Source organism: Canis lupus, chromosome 27 (genome assembly GCF_011100685.1).
Source record: "Canis lupus familiaris isolate Mischka breed German Shepherd chromosome 27, alternate assembly UU_Cfam_GSD_1.0, whole genome shotgun sequence".
Taxonomy (NCBI): domain Eukaryota; kingdom Metazoa; phylum Chordata; class Mammalia; order Carnivora; family Canidae; genus Canis; species Canis lupus.
In genome coordinates, this window is record NC_049248.1 from 44,596,516 (window position 1) to 44,614,202 (window position 17,687).

General features: G+C 44.2%; 1 protein-coding gene and 1 pseudogene across 4 annotated transcripts in view; one reads left to right on the forward strand and one right to left on the reverse strand.

Moving 5' to 3' along the window:
• Positions 1 to 12,865: 12,865 nt before the first annotated feature.
• On the forward strand, positions 12,866 to 14,797 carry LOC119866341 (annotated as a pseudogene).
• A 2,601-nt stretch (positions 14,798 to 17,398) lies between these two features.
• CSAD (cysteine sulfinic acid decarboxylase) overlaps positions 17,399 to 17,687 on the reverse strand; it is a 32,030-nt gene continuing 31,741 nt past the window's right edge. For 2 of the 4 annotated variants that reach the window (XM_038577771.1, XM_038577772.1), the window contains exon 15: positions 17,399 to 17,636. In XM_038577771.1, coding sequence (XP_038433699.1) covers positions 17,463 to 17,636 — 174 coding nt within the window. In that variant the 3' untranslated portion in view covers positions 17,399 to 17,462. The remainder of the gene's footprint in view (positions 17,637 to 17,687) is intronic. The other 2 variants (XM_038577770.1, XM_038577769.1) reach the window with 1 other exon arrangement.

Here is a 17,687-nt window from a genome sequence, read left to right on the forward strand (position 1 = left end):
AGGCAGGCGCCAAACCGCTGCGCCACCCAGGGATCCCTCCAATATTTTGCTCTTATAAAGAATTCTGTGGGCAGCCGGGTCGCTCAGCGGTTTAGCACTGCCTTCAGCTCAGGGCGTGATCCTGGAGACCCGGGATCGAGTCCCACGTCGGGCTCCCTGCATGGAGCCTGCTTCTCCCTCTGCCTGTGTCTCTGCCTCTCTCTCCCTCTCTCTGTGTCACTCATGAATAAATAAATGAAATCTTAAAAAAAGAAAAAGAATTCTGTGATGAACTCCCTCTTGTATATATACACATCCTTGTGCATTTTCCTACAGGAATTTTCTAGAAGCAGAATTACTGGAACATTGGGCCGTATTACTTTCAATTTTATATATATTGCCAAACTTCCCTCTGGAAGGTTTATCTTTTTTAAGATATTATTAAAATACGAAGTTTAAGGCATACCATGTGAGGAGCTGACATATGTATACATTGCAAAATGATTACCACAAAAAGGTTAGTTGACACCTCCATCCTCTCACAGCATTACCCGCATGCGCGTGTTTGTGCACGTGTGTAGTGATAACATTTGAGATCTTCTCTCTTAACAACTTTCAAACACATAACCCAGTATTAAGTAGAGTCACCACGCTGTACGTTAGCTCCCAGAACTCACGCCTCTTACTGCTGGGAGTTTATGCCCTTTGACCAACATCTTCCTTTTTTTTTTTAATATTTTATTTATTTATTCACGAGAGACAGAGAGAGAGAGAGAGGCAGAGACACAGGCAGAGGGAGAAGCAGGCTCCATGCAGGGAGCCCCATGCAGGACTCAATCCCGGGACCCCAAGATCATGCCCCGGGCTGAAGGCCGCGCGAAACCACTAGGCCACCCGGGCTGCCCAACCAACACCTTCCCATTTCCCTCCTCCTCGGCCCCTGGCAATCATCGATCTACTGTCTACTTCTATGATTTCTTTTTTAGAGTTTACATATAAGTGAAAACATCCAGTATCTGTCTTTCTCTTTTCTCTACTTGATTTATTTCACTTAGCACGACGCCGTCTCTCATGAATAAATAAATAAAATCTAAAAAAAAAAAAAAAAGATGTTTTATTTTCCTGGTACTTCTACCCAGAGAAGACAGACCTTTACACTGCTTCCCACCCCAGGTTTGGCTGAGAGAGCACAGTGCTTAGGGTCCTAGGTGCACTTAGGTGTCCGTCCAGCTTCGTGAGCGCTTAACAGCAGGAAACTCGGCCAAGCGCCCTGCTCACCGCAGGCTTTGTCTCCCCGTTGTCCTCCTCTATTGTGACTTCTCTATTCTCTAACCAAATTTTTGCTTGAGTATTTTTCTCAGGTGAGATAAAAGATTGATATACTCTTTATAGCTCAAATATCTTTCTTTTGCTCTGACAGGTGAGAGCTTTTCCGGCAGGGGATGAGGTCCCCGGGCCGCCGATCCTTTTCTCTCTCACTGTCCCCACATTTAGTTTCTCGTGCTGCAGGTGAAGAGTCCAGGGTCAATTTGATTCTTTCCTCTTTATTTTTTTTCTTTTCTCTTTATACAGAACTTGCTCTTTCTGTCTAGAAACTTGAAAATGTTTTTCTTTAATCTTGGAATTCAGAAGTTTCCTGCTTAGATGTCTGTTTTTTCTTTTTTTTCCTTCTTTCTTTCTTTTTTCCTTTTTTGTGTCTGCCTGTGTCCTTTCGGTCTGCAAGCTCAGATCTTTCAAGTCCCTGAAGTATTTTTCTATTTTTAAATTATTGCCTCTCCTCCATCTATGCCTTTTTGTTCTTTTGGAGCTAATATATTTGAATGTTAGGACTACTGGATCTCTTCTCCAAGTCTCATATTTTCCTCGTTATTTCCATCTCTTTGTATTATTTGCTCCGTGCTTGGAAATATTTTTTCCACTTGTTCTTCCAAGCCACTAATTTGAGTGTCAGCAGTGACCAGACCTCTCTCTTTCGATGCATACACTAAATTTTTGGTTGAAATAACATTTCTTTAGTTCCAGAAAATTTGTTTTTGTTTTGTTTTGTTTTGTTTTGTTTTTTTGTGGGGTTTTTTGTACACTCCTCAAATCTCTAAGTGCTCCTAGTATTTTCTGAAACTGTCTTACAACTCTTCAGTGGTTCCTGTGCTGTCTGGTACGCAGGAAGAGCAGCCACGATGACCTCATCCCTGTAAAGCCAGGGTCCTCTGAGTCATGTTCTTGCAGGATCGCCCATGGTCCTGACCTCTGCTTAGGGGCTCTCCAGAGCTGGTCTCCAGACTCCTACACGGTGAGAGTGAGGAAGCTCCTCACCACGTCTGCTCATTAGGCCTTCCCCTTACTAACTCCAAGTTCAAGCGATCACTTGCACACCCTGCCCCTGGCCCCAGCAGCAAAATGGTTAAGGAGAGGCAGGTGCTTGGAGATGGGATGGAAATTCCCTTTAAACGGTGGCTGTCAACTTTGAGCACGCCCTCAAATCGCCTCCAGGGCTCGCTGGGAGAGATGCTGAGCCCCACCCCAGGAGTTTCTGATTCATTACGTCTACGGCATGGCCTGAGATTTTGCACATCTAACCAATTCCCAAGGAATGCTGATGCTGCGGGACTGGGAACCCCACTTTGACAACCACTGCATGAGAATACACGAAACCAAGCTGTCCTCCTCCTTCAAAATTAAAGGGTTTTTTTGTGGTAAGGAAATTAATCCAATGTCAGGGAGGTATTGTCTCCTCATTTTACGTTGGGTTCTTCAACTTGTTCGTAGTCCTGAGGCTTGTCCTGTGACGGGGCTCCATCCAGGCCCCCTCACCACCCACCAAAGCCCCCGAGGGTGCTTCGCTGCCCTGACTGCTGGTGTGAGAAGCGGGGAGTGGCAGAGGGTCAAAAGGCACCCCCAGCAGGACACCTTTGGGCTGCACCGAAGTGGAGTAGAGGTGGGCCAGGCCAGAAAGCCTCCTCCTGCATAGGCTCAGGACCCCCCGGTACCCCTGTTTTACCCTGGTATCTGGAGGGTGGGAGCAGAGTTTCCCCACCTCTCCCTCCAGGTGGTCAGTGGGGATACAGGGTGGGAAGTGCCCCGAGTGAGGGTACCCTTGTGAGGCGGGAGGACGCTGCCGCCACCTTCCCACCCAGAAGGGCTCTCCTCCTGGGCTACGAACCACCTTGTCTTCCTGTCTGGGGTCTCCTTGCTGCTGCCCTATCTGTACCCCTCAAACTCTATGCCCATCCTCTACCTCAAACACCTTCTCTTCACCCCTTTGATTTTTGTCCAGTCTTTTCTCCAAATCTCCTTGCTTGTCCTGGGATCCCCGTACAACAGCCACTCCCCTCTTCTGTGGTCCCCTCTTCCTAATTCTGTGCTGGCCCAGTGGTCTGTGGCCTCCATAACATCTCATACTCCACTAGTTGGAGTTCCTCCTTCCCATGGTACTCCTCCCTCGCTCTACTGCTGGGGGCACCCCTCCTATACACACACTCCAAAATTCTGAAACACAACTCAAATGGGCATTTCAGTGATGTCCAGTGATCCTATTAATCTCGAGGACTCCTTTTCCACTCTCCAAAAGAACAATTTCATTTCTTCTCTCTTTTCCCACCATCCCTCTCCAACTCTATAGGTCCACCCAACAACACACACACTCCCCAGCTTTCCTCACTCCAAGTTCCTCCTATGAGCTGCAGGAATTTGCCCTCTTCACATCACAGGCCATTCTCTTGCCTCTCACACCTCAAACACTAAGTCTCTTTTATGGGTTCCAGGCGCCACCCCCTCCTTTCTTCTCTCTACCACATGTCATCAGCACCCATGTATGCTCCTCTACTATGTCCCATCTCCAGCTTTCCCCTCCTCACCCCACATCCTCATCAAGCTGTCCCACTTCTCAGCTGCCTGTCATAACCAAACTTCTGGAAAAAGTTGTCTACTCACTATGGCTGTTTCCTCACCTCCTTTAACTTTTGTGCTAATCATGGGTCTACAAAGATGTCTCTTCCTAGTTTAGTATGGCCATTACTCCAGCACCCATCCCTTCCTGTCATCTCCTTTCTCACTGTAGGGATCCACTCTAGTACACGACAAATCTGTGTATATTCTTGAAAAATACGGTGCTGTACTTTACCTTTTTTTAATTTTTTATTTATTTATGATAGTCACAGAGAGAGAGAGAGAGGCAGAGACATAGGCAGAGGGAGAAGCAGGCTCCATGAACCGGGAGCCCGATGTGGGATTCGATCCCGGGACTCCAGGATCGTGCCCTGGGCCAAAGGCAGGCGCTAAACCGCTGCGCCACCCAGGGATCCCTGTACTTTACCTTTTTAATTTATATCAAGTAATTTATGCTATAAATCTCATTCCATTTTATTCATCACTGTTTTAAAATATAGAAATGGTGCTACTTTAAATATGTAATTTTCTGCTGATATCTGTGTAGTATTCCATCATATATATATGTATATATATATATATATATATACTACTTTTTAAAAATTTCTTTATTTTAGAGAGAAAGAGAATATGCACATGTGCGAATTGGGGGAGGGGCAGAGAGAATCTTCAAGCAGACTCCCTGCTGAGTGTGGAGCTCCACATGGGGTTGGATGTGAGGCTTGATCCCACAACCTTGAGATCATGGTCTAAGCAGAAATCAAGAGTTGAATGCTTTACTGACCAAGCCACCCAGGTGCCTCAAACTCTTTTCTAAAGTTGTTTTTGGGGTCGCCCAGGTGGCTCAGTCAGTTAAGCATCTACCTTTGGATCAGGTCATGAACCCAGGGCATTGGGATTGAGGCCCGCATTGGGCTCCCGGCAGTAGGGAGCTTACTTCTCCCACTCTGTCTCCCTCTGCCCTCCCCACCCTGGTTTATGTGTTCTCTCTCTTTTTCTCTCTCTCACATGAATAAATAAAATCTTTTCAAAAATTGGTTTTGGCTATTCTAGATCCCTTGTATTTGTATATGAATTTTAGAATCATCAATTTCTACAAAAACCATGCTGGGATTTCTATAGAGATTACACTGAATCTATAAATCAGTTTGGAGAGAATTGACTTCTCAGCAACATTAGGGCTTTTAATGAATAAACATTGTATATCTCTCCATTTAAGTCTTTAAAAAAAAAAGATTTTATTTATTCATGAGAGACAGAGAGGGAACCAAGCTCCCTGTGGGGAGCTCTTTGCAGGACTTGATCTCCTGCAGGACAGGAGTCTTTGATCTCAGGACTCCAGGATCACAACCTGAGCCAAAGGCAGATGCTCAACTGCTGAGCCACTCAGGTGCCCCTCCATTAAGTCTTTTTTTTTTTTTTTAAGATTTTATTTATTTATTCATTAGAGATACACAGAGAGAGAGAGGCAGAGACACAGGCAGAGGGAGAAGCAGGCTCCATGCAGGGAGCCCAATGTGGGACTTGACCCCAGGACTCCGGGATCACACCCTGGGCTGCAGGCGGCGCTAAACCGCTGAGCCACCCGGGCTGCCCCCTCCATTAAGTCTTAATTAATTTCTCTTACCAATGTTTTTTAGTTTTCAGTGTGTGGGATTTGCACATCTTTCATCAAAGTTGTCCCTACATATTTCTCTCTTCTTTCTTGATGACATTATAAATGATACTGTCTTTTAATTTCAACTTCCAATAGTTTGTCACTGGTGTACAGAAATACAATTAATTTTTGTATATTGATCTTGTATCTCACAAGCTTGCTAAACTGGTTCTAGTAGCATTTTCATAGGCTTGTGAGAATTTTCTACATAGATGATCATATCACCTGCAAATAAAAACAATTTTACATTTTCCTTTCCAATTTGTATGTCTTTTTTCCCCTTGCCTTATTACCTAGCAAGAATTTCAAGTACAACATTAGATAGGAGTGAGTGTGGACTCTGTCTTGTTCCTGATCTTAGAAGGACAGATATATACATATATAGTATATCAGCTTTATTCAAATATATATACTTCAGGATTATTCAAATATAATTTATATACCACTCAATTTATTATTTATTTATATAAATTTATTTTTTATTGGTGTTCAATTTGCCAACATATACAATAACACCCAGTGCTCATCTCATCAAGTGCCCACCTCAGTGCCCGTCACCCAGTCACCCCCACCCCCCGCCCACCTTCCCTTCCCCCACCCCTAGTTCGTTTCCCAGAGTTAGGAGTCTTTCATGTTCTGTCTCCCTTTCTGATATTTCCCACTCATATTTTCTCCTACCACTCAATTTATTTAAAGTGTACAAGTCAATGATCTTAATGTGTTCACAGATTTGTGTAAGCATTACCATAATTAATTTTAGTACATTTTAATCACTGCCCTCCAAACTCTTGTACCCATTAGGAAACACTTTTCATTCCCCTCTAACCCTCCAGCTTTGGGCAGCCACAAACCTACTTTCTATTTTGGAGATTTCATATAAATGGAAACACACCATATATAGTCTTCTGAGATTGCCTTCTTCTTTTTTTTTTTTTTTTTTAACATGATGTTTTCAAAGTTAAACCATGTTGTAGTATATACAAGTACTTCATTCCTTTGTGTGGTCAAATAACACTCCACTGTATGGATAGCCCACATTTAATTTATTCATTCATCAGCTGATGAATATGATGGTTAATTTTATGTTCCAACTTGACTAGGTGAAAGGATGCCCAAATAGCTTGGTAAGTCATTATTTCTGGATGTGTCTGTGAGAGTGTTTGATTTGGTAGACTGAGTAGAGAGATCCCGTCTCACCAATCTGGGCAGCCATTCTTTGAGATCATCCAATCTTTTAAGGGCCCAAATGGAACAAAAAGACAAGAGAAGGGCAAATTCTCTTCTTGAGCTGGAAAATTTATCTTTTCCTATCCTCAGACATCAGAACTCCCGGTTCTTGGGCCTTCAGCCTCTTTCTAGGAGTTATACCAGTGACTCCCTGGTTCTCTCATGCCTTTGGACTCAGAGTGAGTTATACCACTGGCTTTCCTGGCCCTCCAGTTTGCAGATGGCAGATTGTGGAACTTCTCAACCTTCATAACCAGGTGAGCCAACTACTATAGTAAGTCTCCTCTCTCTCTATCTATATATACCCTCCTGATTCTGTTTCTCTAGAGAACCCTGACCAATACAATAACGTTTGGATTGTTTCCCCTTCGACGCTCTTATGAATAATGCTGCCGTGAACATTTGTATACCCGTTTTTGTGTGGATATATGATCACATTTCTTTTAGGTATATACCTGGCAGTGGGATTCCTGGGTCATATGATGACTCTATATTGAACCTTTGAGGAACTGCCAAACTGTTTTCCAAAGTCGCTGCACAAGTTTGCAACTCTACCAGCAGAGCATGAGGATTCTAATTTCTTTATGTTCTCACCAACATGTATTATTTCTCCCTTTTTTGTTGTTGTTGTTATAACTGTCTTAGTGGGTATGACATGGTATCTCATGTGGTTTTGATTTGCATTTTCCTGATGCCTAATGACATTGGGCATCTTGTCGTGTGCTTACTGGCCATATGTATATCTTCTTTGGAGAAATACCTATTCAGATCCCTTGTCCATTTTTTAATTGGGTAATTTGTCTTTTATTATTGAGTTGTAAGAAAGCTTCATCTATTCCATATAAAAGTCCCTTATCAGACATATAATTTGCAAGTATCTTCTTCCATTCTATACATTGCCTCTTCACATTTTTTTTAAGATTTTATTTATTTATTTGAGAGAGAGCACATGCACATGAATGGGGTGGAGGGGCCAAGGGAGAGGGAGAAGCAGACTCACCAATGAGCAGGGAGCCCCATGTGGGGCTTGATCCCAGGCCCCTGGAATCATGACCTGAACCAAAGGCAGATGCTTAACCCACTGAGCCACCCAGGTGCCCCATCTTTTCACAGTCTTGATGGTGTTCTGTGAAGCACAAGTTTTAAATTTTGATGAGGTCCAATTTGCTTATTTTTTCTTTGATTGCTTGTGCTTTTGGTGTCATATGTAAGAAAAATTTGCCCAACCCAAGCTCACAAAGACTTACTCCTCTATTTTCTTCCAAGATTTATAGTTTTAGCTCTAATTTTTAGTTCTATAATTTATTATGAGTTAATTTTTACATATGATGTAATAAAGGGGTTCAACATCATTCTTTTGCATATGGGTATCCGGTTGCCCCAGGACCGTTTGTTGAAAAGACTATTCTTTCTGCCAATGAACTGTCTTGACATTGTTGAAAATCAATTGACTGTAAATGTGAAGGCTTATTTCTGGATTCTCCATCTATTTCTTTGGTCTGCATGTCTATACTGTAGACCACATTGTGTTGATTACTATAGTTTTGTAGCAAGCACAGCTTCCATTTCCTCAGGAGATGTTACTCTTTCAGCACCGATGTGTGACAGTATGCACCAAATACTGCCAATCTGGAAAACTCACCTGGATAAAGATCAGAGCAGAAATTAAGTAAGAAGAAAAACAATTAAGAAACTCAGTAATACCACGACTGGTTCTTTGAGAACATCAAGAGCAAGAAACCTCTAACTAACTGAACAAGAAAAAAAGAGAGAAGACACAAGTCATCAATATCAGGAATGAGAGGTAACAATATTATAGATTCTACAGATATTAAAAAGGTAATAAGAAAACAAGTTTATATCAATAAATCCTGCAACTTAGACAAAATAGACCATTTTTTAAAAATATAAAAATACCAAAGCATACTCAAAACGAAACACCCCTCAACTGCCTTCATCTATTAAAGGAATTGAATGTGTAGTTTAAAATCTGCCCCCCCATGGGCAGCCCGGGTGGCTCAGCGGTTTAGCGCCGCCTTCAACTGAGGGCCTGATCCTGGAGACCCTGGATCAGTGCCACGTCGGGCTCCCTGCATGGAGCCTGCTTCTCCCTCTGCCTGTGTCTCTGCGTCTCCCTCTCTCTCTCTCTCTGTTTCTCTCATGAATAAATAAATAAAATAAAAAATAAAATAAAATAAAATCCCCCCCCCAATCCCAGTATCAATACCTGGTATATTTAACCCTCAAATCTATCTTCCTTTGGCAGAAAGGAACAGCACCAAAACACCTCCAGCTGACATTAAAAACGCTTAAACCTCTCATCCAACTTTAAAATGTATTTGGTTATAAGGAAAAAACTAAAAATAACATGCTACAAACTAAGGAAATGTGCAAGCTAATTATGTTGGCACCGGAGAATTTGCTAAAAATGAACTTCAGGAATTTTTCAAAACTAGGCCATCAGACTACTGGATTCCTCTAACATGTGGAAACTGGATCTCAAGAACTGACAAAATGTCAATCTAGGAAAGAAAGCACAGAATGGTTGCACTGGGGGGATACAATTAAAGAGACGGTGGCTTGTACAAGCAAATGATATTTGTTTAGTATAAACTATATCTTCTGCTTAAGAGACACTTTTGTGACTTTGTCAAGAACCTTAGCTTTGCCCAGCCTCAGTTGCCTTATTTATAAAATACTGGTTAAAAAATTCGCCTAAAGCCAAGGTTGTATCAAGTGAGTACTTGTACAGGCCTTTCAACTCCAAGACCTAATATTTTATGACACTTGTAATGTCAACGCTAAACCAGGGGTTGAGAGAATGTTGCCTTCTTTATACAAAGCCCAACCTTCCAAGTACTCCATTTAACATTTAAAAACCTTTCTTTCTTTTTTTTTTTTTTTTTTTTTCATTTAAAAACCTTTCTAAGGGCAGCCTGGTGGCTCAGGGGTTTAGCGCCGCCTTCAGCCCAGGGCCTGATCCTGGAGAACCAGAATAGAGTCCCGTGTCGGGCTCCCTGCATGGAGCCTGCTTCTCCCTCTGCCTGTGTCTCTGCCTCTCTCTCTCTCTCTCTCTCTCTGTGTGTCTCTCATTAATAAATAAATAAAATCTTAAATAAATAAATACCTTTCTAAAAAAAGAAAGAAAAAAAGAAAATAATCAAGCACCCCAATTCAGTACCTCAACCCCCCACCTACCATCCTAGGTTATCACCCCATTTTCTCTGTTGCACCTGTGGTATCTCCCAGGGGAAGGAACATCACTTCTCCCTTTAAAGCTCTGGCCTTTTGTTTCCCTTAGCACAATTAAGATGGGTTGGGGGATCCAAAAGGATGTGAGTTTAAATTTTAAAAGTCCATAGATCTATCCAGTAGCTATGAACATACCTGGTGCCTAGATCATGGTTTCTTTTCTTTTTTAGTTACTTAATTAATTTGAGAGAGAGAGAGAAAGAACATGTGTGAAGGGTGGGGGGAGGAGAAGAGGGAGAGGGATAAGCAGACTTGGTACTGAGCACAGAGCGCTCAATCCCACAACCCTGAGATCACCATCTGAGCCAAAATCAAGAGTCAGACGCTTAACCGACTGAACCACCCCACCAATCTTGGTGCCCCAAGATTGTAGTTTCTAAATGCCATTCATTCTCCACGGAAAGGAAACAGGGTTCCTTGAAGACATAGCTGATTCCAAGTGGAGCAGAGAAAGCACAAGATAAGCCTGGAACATTTATGTTGTGCCAGGAACAGAGGCAGTGCCAAGACAAAAAAAGTCATGGTGAAAGGACATGGGAGCCAGATTAATGGGGCTTCTTACAGTCAAAAGTGGTACAATTTGAGCATTAAAATAAGCAAGGATAGAAATGGATTATAACTTACTGGATAAAACAAAGGCCCGTCTTGATAGTTAATCGTTGAATGAACGAATGAGGAGAAGGGAGGGTTCTCCTTTGTAGTTGAATGCCAAATGATAAAAGTGGAGGGAATGTTGGAGTCAGAAAATCACCATTTTGCAAACATTATGATGAAAGTTGGCTTGGGCAAGGATCATGAGAGGATAGTAAGTCTAGGTGGGGAAGCACAAGCAGAACAGGGTATTTGTGTATTCTCAGAATGTCTCCTCCTAGATTGTGTATTAGTTGCAAATATTAACTATATTGTGGGGAAACCAGAAAACACCTTGATCAAATTACATCACCAATAAAAAGCAGATGGACATTGTGGGCCTTGGCATTGGCTTTTCATTCCCTGAAAAGAACACACAAGATTTATGTCATGTTCCAGCTCAGAATGCAGAACCTGAATCTAGTCAAGAGGAACCATCAGGAAAAACAAATAGATGAACATTCTAGAAAATGACTGGCCTGTATTCTTTAAGAAGGTCAATGTCATTAATGACAAAGAAGGCTGAGGAACCATTTCAGTTAAGTTTAGTTTACTTTAGCTTAAGGAAGCAGAAATATGACCACAAAAGGTGACACATGATCCTGGCCTGGGTTCTCGTATGAGAAGGAAAATGCCTGAGCGGGCACTCTTGGGACAACTGACAATTTTGGAATGTGGACTTTAAAGTACAGTGTCAGTGTGAAATTTCCTGAATTTGATCATTGGGCCATGGTTATTTAAAATAATATTTAAAATAATATTCTTGTTCTTAGGAAATATGCAGTTTCAGAGATAAAGGGGTATATTGTATGAAGCCAATTCTCAAGTGGTTCAGAACAAAAAAGTTATAGTACACATATAAAAGAGTGATAAGAGGGGCACCCGGGGGGCTCAGTGGTTGAGTGTCTACCTCTGGCTCAGGTCCTGATCCCAGGGTCCTGGGATCCAGTCCCACATCAGGCTTCTTATGGGGAGCCTGCTTCTCCCTCTGCCTATGTCTCTGCCTCTCTCTCTGTCGCTCACGAATAAAGAAGCAGATAAAATCTTTATATTTTTTTTTAGGTTTTTTACTTATTTATTTATTCATAGAGACACAGAGAAAGAGGCAGAGACACAGGCAGAGGGAGAAGCAGGCTCCGTGCAGGGAACCCGAGGTGGGACTGGATCACTGGTCTCCAGGATCACGCCTCGGGCTGCAGGTGGCGCTAAACCTGCTGAGCCACCCGGGCTGCCCAATAAAAAAAAAAAAAGAGTTGCCATCTCATAGGTGCCCCACCCAGCTTTAAGCTCCTCAGCCCATGGCCTACTTGTGAAGGTACCATTTTCTTTCCCCAGGCCTGTGGAGTCTGGCCACTTGAGTATTTTGACCGCTGTAAACCAAAACCAAACCCCAAAACAAACAACCTATCCCAACACGCAACTCACCTAGGTAGGTATTCCCCACATTCTTGTTTCCTGTTTGATGAAAATACGATTTCCCCAGGCCAAGGGCAAGATGGGTATTCGAACCTACACATGGCTTCATTCTTCATTCTTCCTGAAAGCAGCAGATCCACAGCATATAGATAATAAAACGGCCCTGACAACCACACATCTATACATTATGTACGTGTGACAACAGAAGCCGTCTAGGTCCATGGGTAAGTGCTGGAGGGAGATGGGCTAAATTCGACTTTGACTCCACCACTCACGCAGCCCCTGTGACTGACAGCAAGTCAACCACTACGTGGAGCCCGTTAACCATTCACTCAACATCACCCATCCAGGAAGTACTAGACTCCACTCTAGGAAGCAGTGATACAAAATCCCTGCTCCCAGAGCTTACATTCTAGTTGGGTGAGACAGAAAAAAGTTAAATAAATATATTGATAGATGATAGATAGATAGATAGATAGATAGATAGATAGATAGATAGACTGAAATATAGACTATGCCAGATACTTACACATGCCGTGGAGAAAAACAGGGCAGATAATAGAATAGGAAGCGCAAGAACTAAGGGGGAAATGTATTTTAAGTAGAATATTCAAGGAAAGCTTCACTAAGGAGGTGACATCTAAACAGAAATCTAAAGTCAATAAGGGAGCGAACTATGTTAGATGAACTTTGAGCCAAAAGGGGGCAGCAGGTGCAAAGGCCCTGAAGCAGGGACAGGCCTCCAATGAGGGAGGACTACTTAAATCTTAAACTCTTTGAAGGCAGAGAAAGGAATTACACACAGCAGGAGCTCCGTAAATGCAGACGGGAGAGAGGAAGCCGGAGACTGCCACACTGTGTCCAGAGATTTACAGGTTGAGCTCTGAGAATAGGAGAGTAGGAGCACCTGGCTGGCTCAATGGGACTCTTGATCTCAGGGTGGTGAGTTTCCAAGCCCCATATTGGGTGTAGAGCTAATTTAACAAAACAAAACAAAAACTCCACACAATAGAAGAATAGAAGCATCAGCTCATAAAGCTGGAGAAAACCTGGTAATTAACTGAATCCGGGTCTTGTCTTTCTGATCTTCGCTTTAAAATAGTTCTCAGAGGGGATCCCTGGGTGGCTCAGCGGTTTGGCGCCTGCCTTTGGATCAGGCTGGGGATCGAGTCCCACGTTGGGCTCCCTGCATGGAGCCTGCTTCTCCCTCTGCCTCTCTCTCTGTCTTTCATGAATAAATAAATAAAATCTTTAAAAAACAATATTTCTCAGAAAAAAAATATATATTTCTCAGATAGAGATGATTAAAGGATCTTGGAGATTTTGGTTTTGTTTTTGTTTTCTAGCTTTGTTTTGAGTTGAAGATCTTTTTTTAGTTTGTCTTTTCCACAAAGTTTAAGACATTTTGCAGATATATAGAACTCTTTAAAAATAGGGCTTAGAGGGGCACCTGGGTGGCTCAGTGGTTGAGCATCTGCCTTCAGCTCAGCGTGTGATCCTGGGGTCCAGGGATCCAGTCCCACATGGGGCTCCCAGCAGGGAGCCTCCTTCTCCCTCTGCCTGTGTCTCTGCCTCTGTGTATCTCTCATGAATAAATAAATAAATAAATCTTTAAAAAAAAGAATAGGGCTTAGAGTTCAAATTATTAATAACCTCAAACAATTTTATTATTTGGAAGAAGTCAAATAGCATTTGTGGGAAAATAAGTTTATAGGGGGAATTATTAGTAATTTATGAGTAGAAAGGCTTTTTCCCCCTGCCAGATGGTCAAGAGAATTGGGTCTACGATTTTTTTTTTTAAGATTTTATTTATTTATTCATGAGAGACAGAGAGAGAGACAAAGGAAGAAGCAGGCTCCATGCAGAGAGCCGGACATGGGACCCCATCCCAGGTCTGCAGGATCACACCCTGGGCTGAAGGCGGTGCTAAACCACTGAGCCACCAGGGCTGCCTGGGTCTACGATTTGGATGTTCTTTCACTATGGTTTGAACAGTCTGTATTTGCCTCTTCAAATAACTTTGGATGACTTTTACATGACCACATTATTGTTTTCATAAATGGTATTTTCAGGAATTGGAAATAACATAAAGTTCCAGTAGATTTGCCACGTGTCCTTAATAACTTGTGCAGCGCTGTTTCCTCTTTTACCAGGTCCACCAACGTGGGCTGAGCTTGCACGGAAGGCATGAAGAAGGTGGGCCGGGTGGTCATTGAGAAGCAGTACATGCCCCTGGGCATCGATTCCACACCAACAAGCACACGTGTAAGGAGGCCTCGTTATTCCCCGGCAGGAAATTCCACAACAGAACAGGCTGTCACAGGGCAGATGGAGCAGATTCAGAGAGGCCCAGTGAGAGGGGTCTCCATCAAGCCGCAGGAGGAAGAGGGAGAAAGGTGAGAGAATTACGTTCCTGAGGTCTCAGCCCCGGATCAGGAGATCAGGAAGGCAGACCTGACACTAAGGAAATGTTGAAGGTCTCAGACTTTGGTGGTCTGTCCAAACGGCAGGTCACTCAGCCTAGAGTTGAGAGGAATTTCAGACCACCACATGGAGCCATTTGACTCTTCCTGCTGTAATTATCTTCAATAAACCTTGGACAACAAAACAAAACCAAGCAAATAACTCGTGTAGCTAATGGCCTCTTTCCCCAAAAATGACTTGAAAAGCAACACCAGCCCAGGACTGTAAGTGTAAAATGGATGTCTGGTTGCTGGGTCTTTTTCTTTCTTTCTTTTCTTTCTTTCTTTCTCTTGCTTTCTCTCTTCTTTCTTTCTCTCTTTCTCTTTCTTTCTCTCTTTTTTTTTTTCTTTTTTTTTTTTTTTTAATTTTTATTTATTTATGATAGGCACACAGAGAGAGAGAGAGAGGCAGAGACAGAGGCAGAGGGAAAAGTAGGCTCCATGCACCAGGAGCCCGATGTGGGATTCGATCCCGGGTCTCCAGGATCCTGCCCTGGGCCAAAGGCAGGCGCTAAACCGCTGCACCACCCAGGGATCCCTCTTTCTCTCTTTCTTTCTTCTTTCTTTCTCTCTTCCCTTCTCTCTTTCTTTGTCTCTTTCTTTTAGCTTGGTTTCTGTTGTTCAAATTACAGAAGGAAAATCCATTCTTAAAAAAATTTACGTATGTATATATTTAAGTAAGTAAATCTCTCCTGTGGGGCTCAAACTCACAACCCCAAGATCACAAGTTATATGCTCTATTGACTGAGCCAGCCAGGCACACCTATACAAGGAGGTAAATTCTTCCTTTGTTTTGTGTGTGAGGATTTTTCAAGAGTGATAAGTGGACACAGCTCTGGTCTCAACATAATCAGTACCCAGTTTGTTTTCAATGCCACTGAAGTATAGTTAATTTAGAGCTACTTCACTTGTGGTCTTTCCTCTCCTACTATAGATTTGAGAAAAAAGTTTCCCATTTTTAGCCTCTCTTATACCTGCTTTTTGGGTTTTTTGTTTGTTTGTTTGGTTGGTTTTTTTTGCTTTTTTTTTTTTAAAGATATTATTTATTTATGAGAAACACAGAAACAGACACAAGCAGAGGGAGAAGCAGGCTCCCTGCAGGGAGCCTGATTTGGGAATCCATCCTGGATCCTGGGATCATGACCTGAGCCGAAGGCAGATGCTCAACTGCTGAGCCACCCAGGCATCCCTCTTACACTTGCCTTAAAAAATAAATAAATAAATAAATAAATAATAAAAAAATTCACATTCTCTATTATTTGGTTGAAAGGTATCAAACTTTAAAACATACTAAAATGATATAATCAAAATTTTAACTTTATTATTTCCCTATTGTAAAAGTAATGTATATTCATTACATAATAAAAGGGGGAACACAAAAGGTTTAGAAATGTTAATTTTTTAAAAAATTTTAAAAATTATTCATGAGAGATAATAGAAGCAGAAACACACGCAGAGGGAGAAGCAAGCTCCTTGCAGGGAGCCAATGTGGAACTCAATCCCAGGACCCCAGGATTACACCCTGAGCTGAAGGCAGGTGCTCAACCGCTGAGCCACCCAGGCATCCCTAGAAATGTTAATTTTAAATTGCCTATAATCCCATCCCAGGGAAAATTATTGACATTGGGCATATTTCATTCTATCCATCTTCTATGTATGTTCAAACACCCTCAGATATTACTATACACAAAGTCTTGTTTCCAGCTTTTCCAGTAGCACATTATTTTTTTCCTATCAATAAAAATATTGTTTGTAAATATAATTTTAATGGCAGAGAAACATTCCATCATATGGATATACTGTTAGTTTATTTAAATATTTTCCTAATGGCAAATATTTCATAGGAGAGTTAGCGGGTCAACACACTCAAACGTGGTTAAGGTCACTCTGTTCTTGGAGCACAGGCGAATGCACAGAGACAGCGGGGGGGGAGCCTTGCGCGGGATGCCTTGCGGCAGGCTGCGGGGCGGGGGGGGCCAAGGCATGCTCCCCCCGGAAACGAGCGGGTGGGGGTAGGGCCCGCGTTGGGGCGTGTGGGCGGAGGACAGGTCGGCGCTGGGGAGACGGTTCGGGGAGGGTCCGAGGCGGGTGGGGGTTGCAGGGCACCGTCCTCTGGGTGTCCAGATGGGGGGAGGGGATCGGGGCGCATCGGGGTGGGTGGACCCTAGCAGTTTCTTGGTGGCGGGCAGCAGGAACCTTGGGTTACGTACCGCGGGGCTCCCGCGGGAGCTGTTTGACCCCCACGCTTTGGGAGGCCGCTGGAGGGCCGGCCCGACCGATGGCCAGGGCAAAAGCGGGGGCTGGCCGGGGTGCTCTGGCGAGGCGGACGAGGGAACAGCGGAAAGACTCGCCAAGCATATGCCAGGGGGGGGCGGGTGACAAACTACGCACAGGCACGCCAGATAGAGACGGCGCCAGAGGGGTCCCCAAGATCGGCCACGGGGGGGGGGTCGGGGGGGGCGGTGTGGGCCGTGAAGGGAAAAGGAACAAGAAGCCTTCACTAAGGGCACCCTTTCCATCTAGAGGGTTGTCGCTCGTGGGGCGAGGGGCAGAGCAATGGGTAACCGTCATCCTTCTTCCCCCTCCACTGGTGGGGACGGGGGCGACGGGGGGTCGGTGTGTGGGGTCCTATGGCGCCGTCGGGGTCCGGGATCGGCATCGAGGAGGCCGGGCCATTAGGATGCCAGGCTGTCTAGAGTGCGTAACCCGGGGCGGCGGTGGGGGGGGGCGGGGCGGGGCAGTGGCCGGGGGTGGGGGGGGGGGCGCGGCGGCGGCCCCGGGACAGGAGAGGCGGTGTGGCGGGGCAGTGCAAAGTTGGAAAGAAAGCGCATTTGGTTCTTGGGGCCAGGTCGAGAGTCCACAGAGGTAGCTGGGCGGGGGGGGGGGGGGGGGGGGGGGGGGGGGGGTGGGGGGGGGGGGGGGGGGGGTGCCAAGGCCAGCAGTGAGGAGGAAGCTCAGAGGTCCTGGCCTAGCCTTTCCAGCTCGTTGAGAAGGAAGTCCATATCAGCCCGGGTCAGCGCGGGGTTGGCCACAACCATGCGGAAAAAGTTGCCCCGGGTCCCGTGGGGCTGGTAGCCAATCATCATGGAGCCCGCCTTCACCATGCGCTCCTTGAGCACTGGGGCCACCTGCAGAAGAGGTGGAGAGAATTTCCAGCGGCAGCCTCGGGGGCAGGTCCC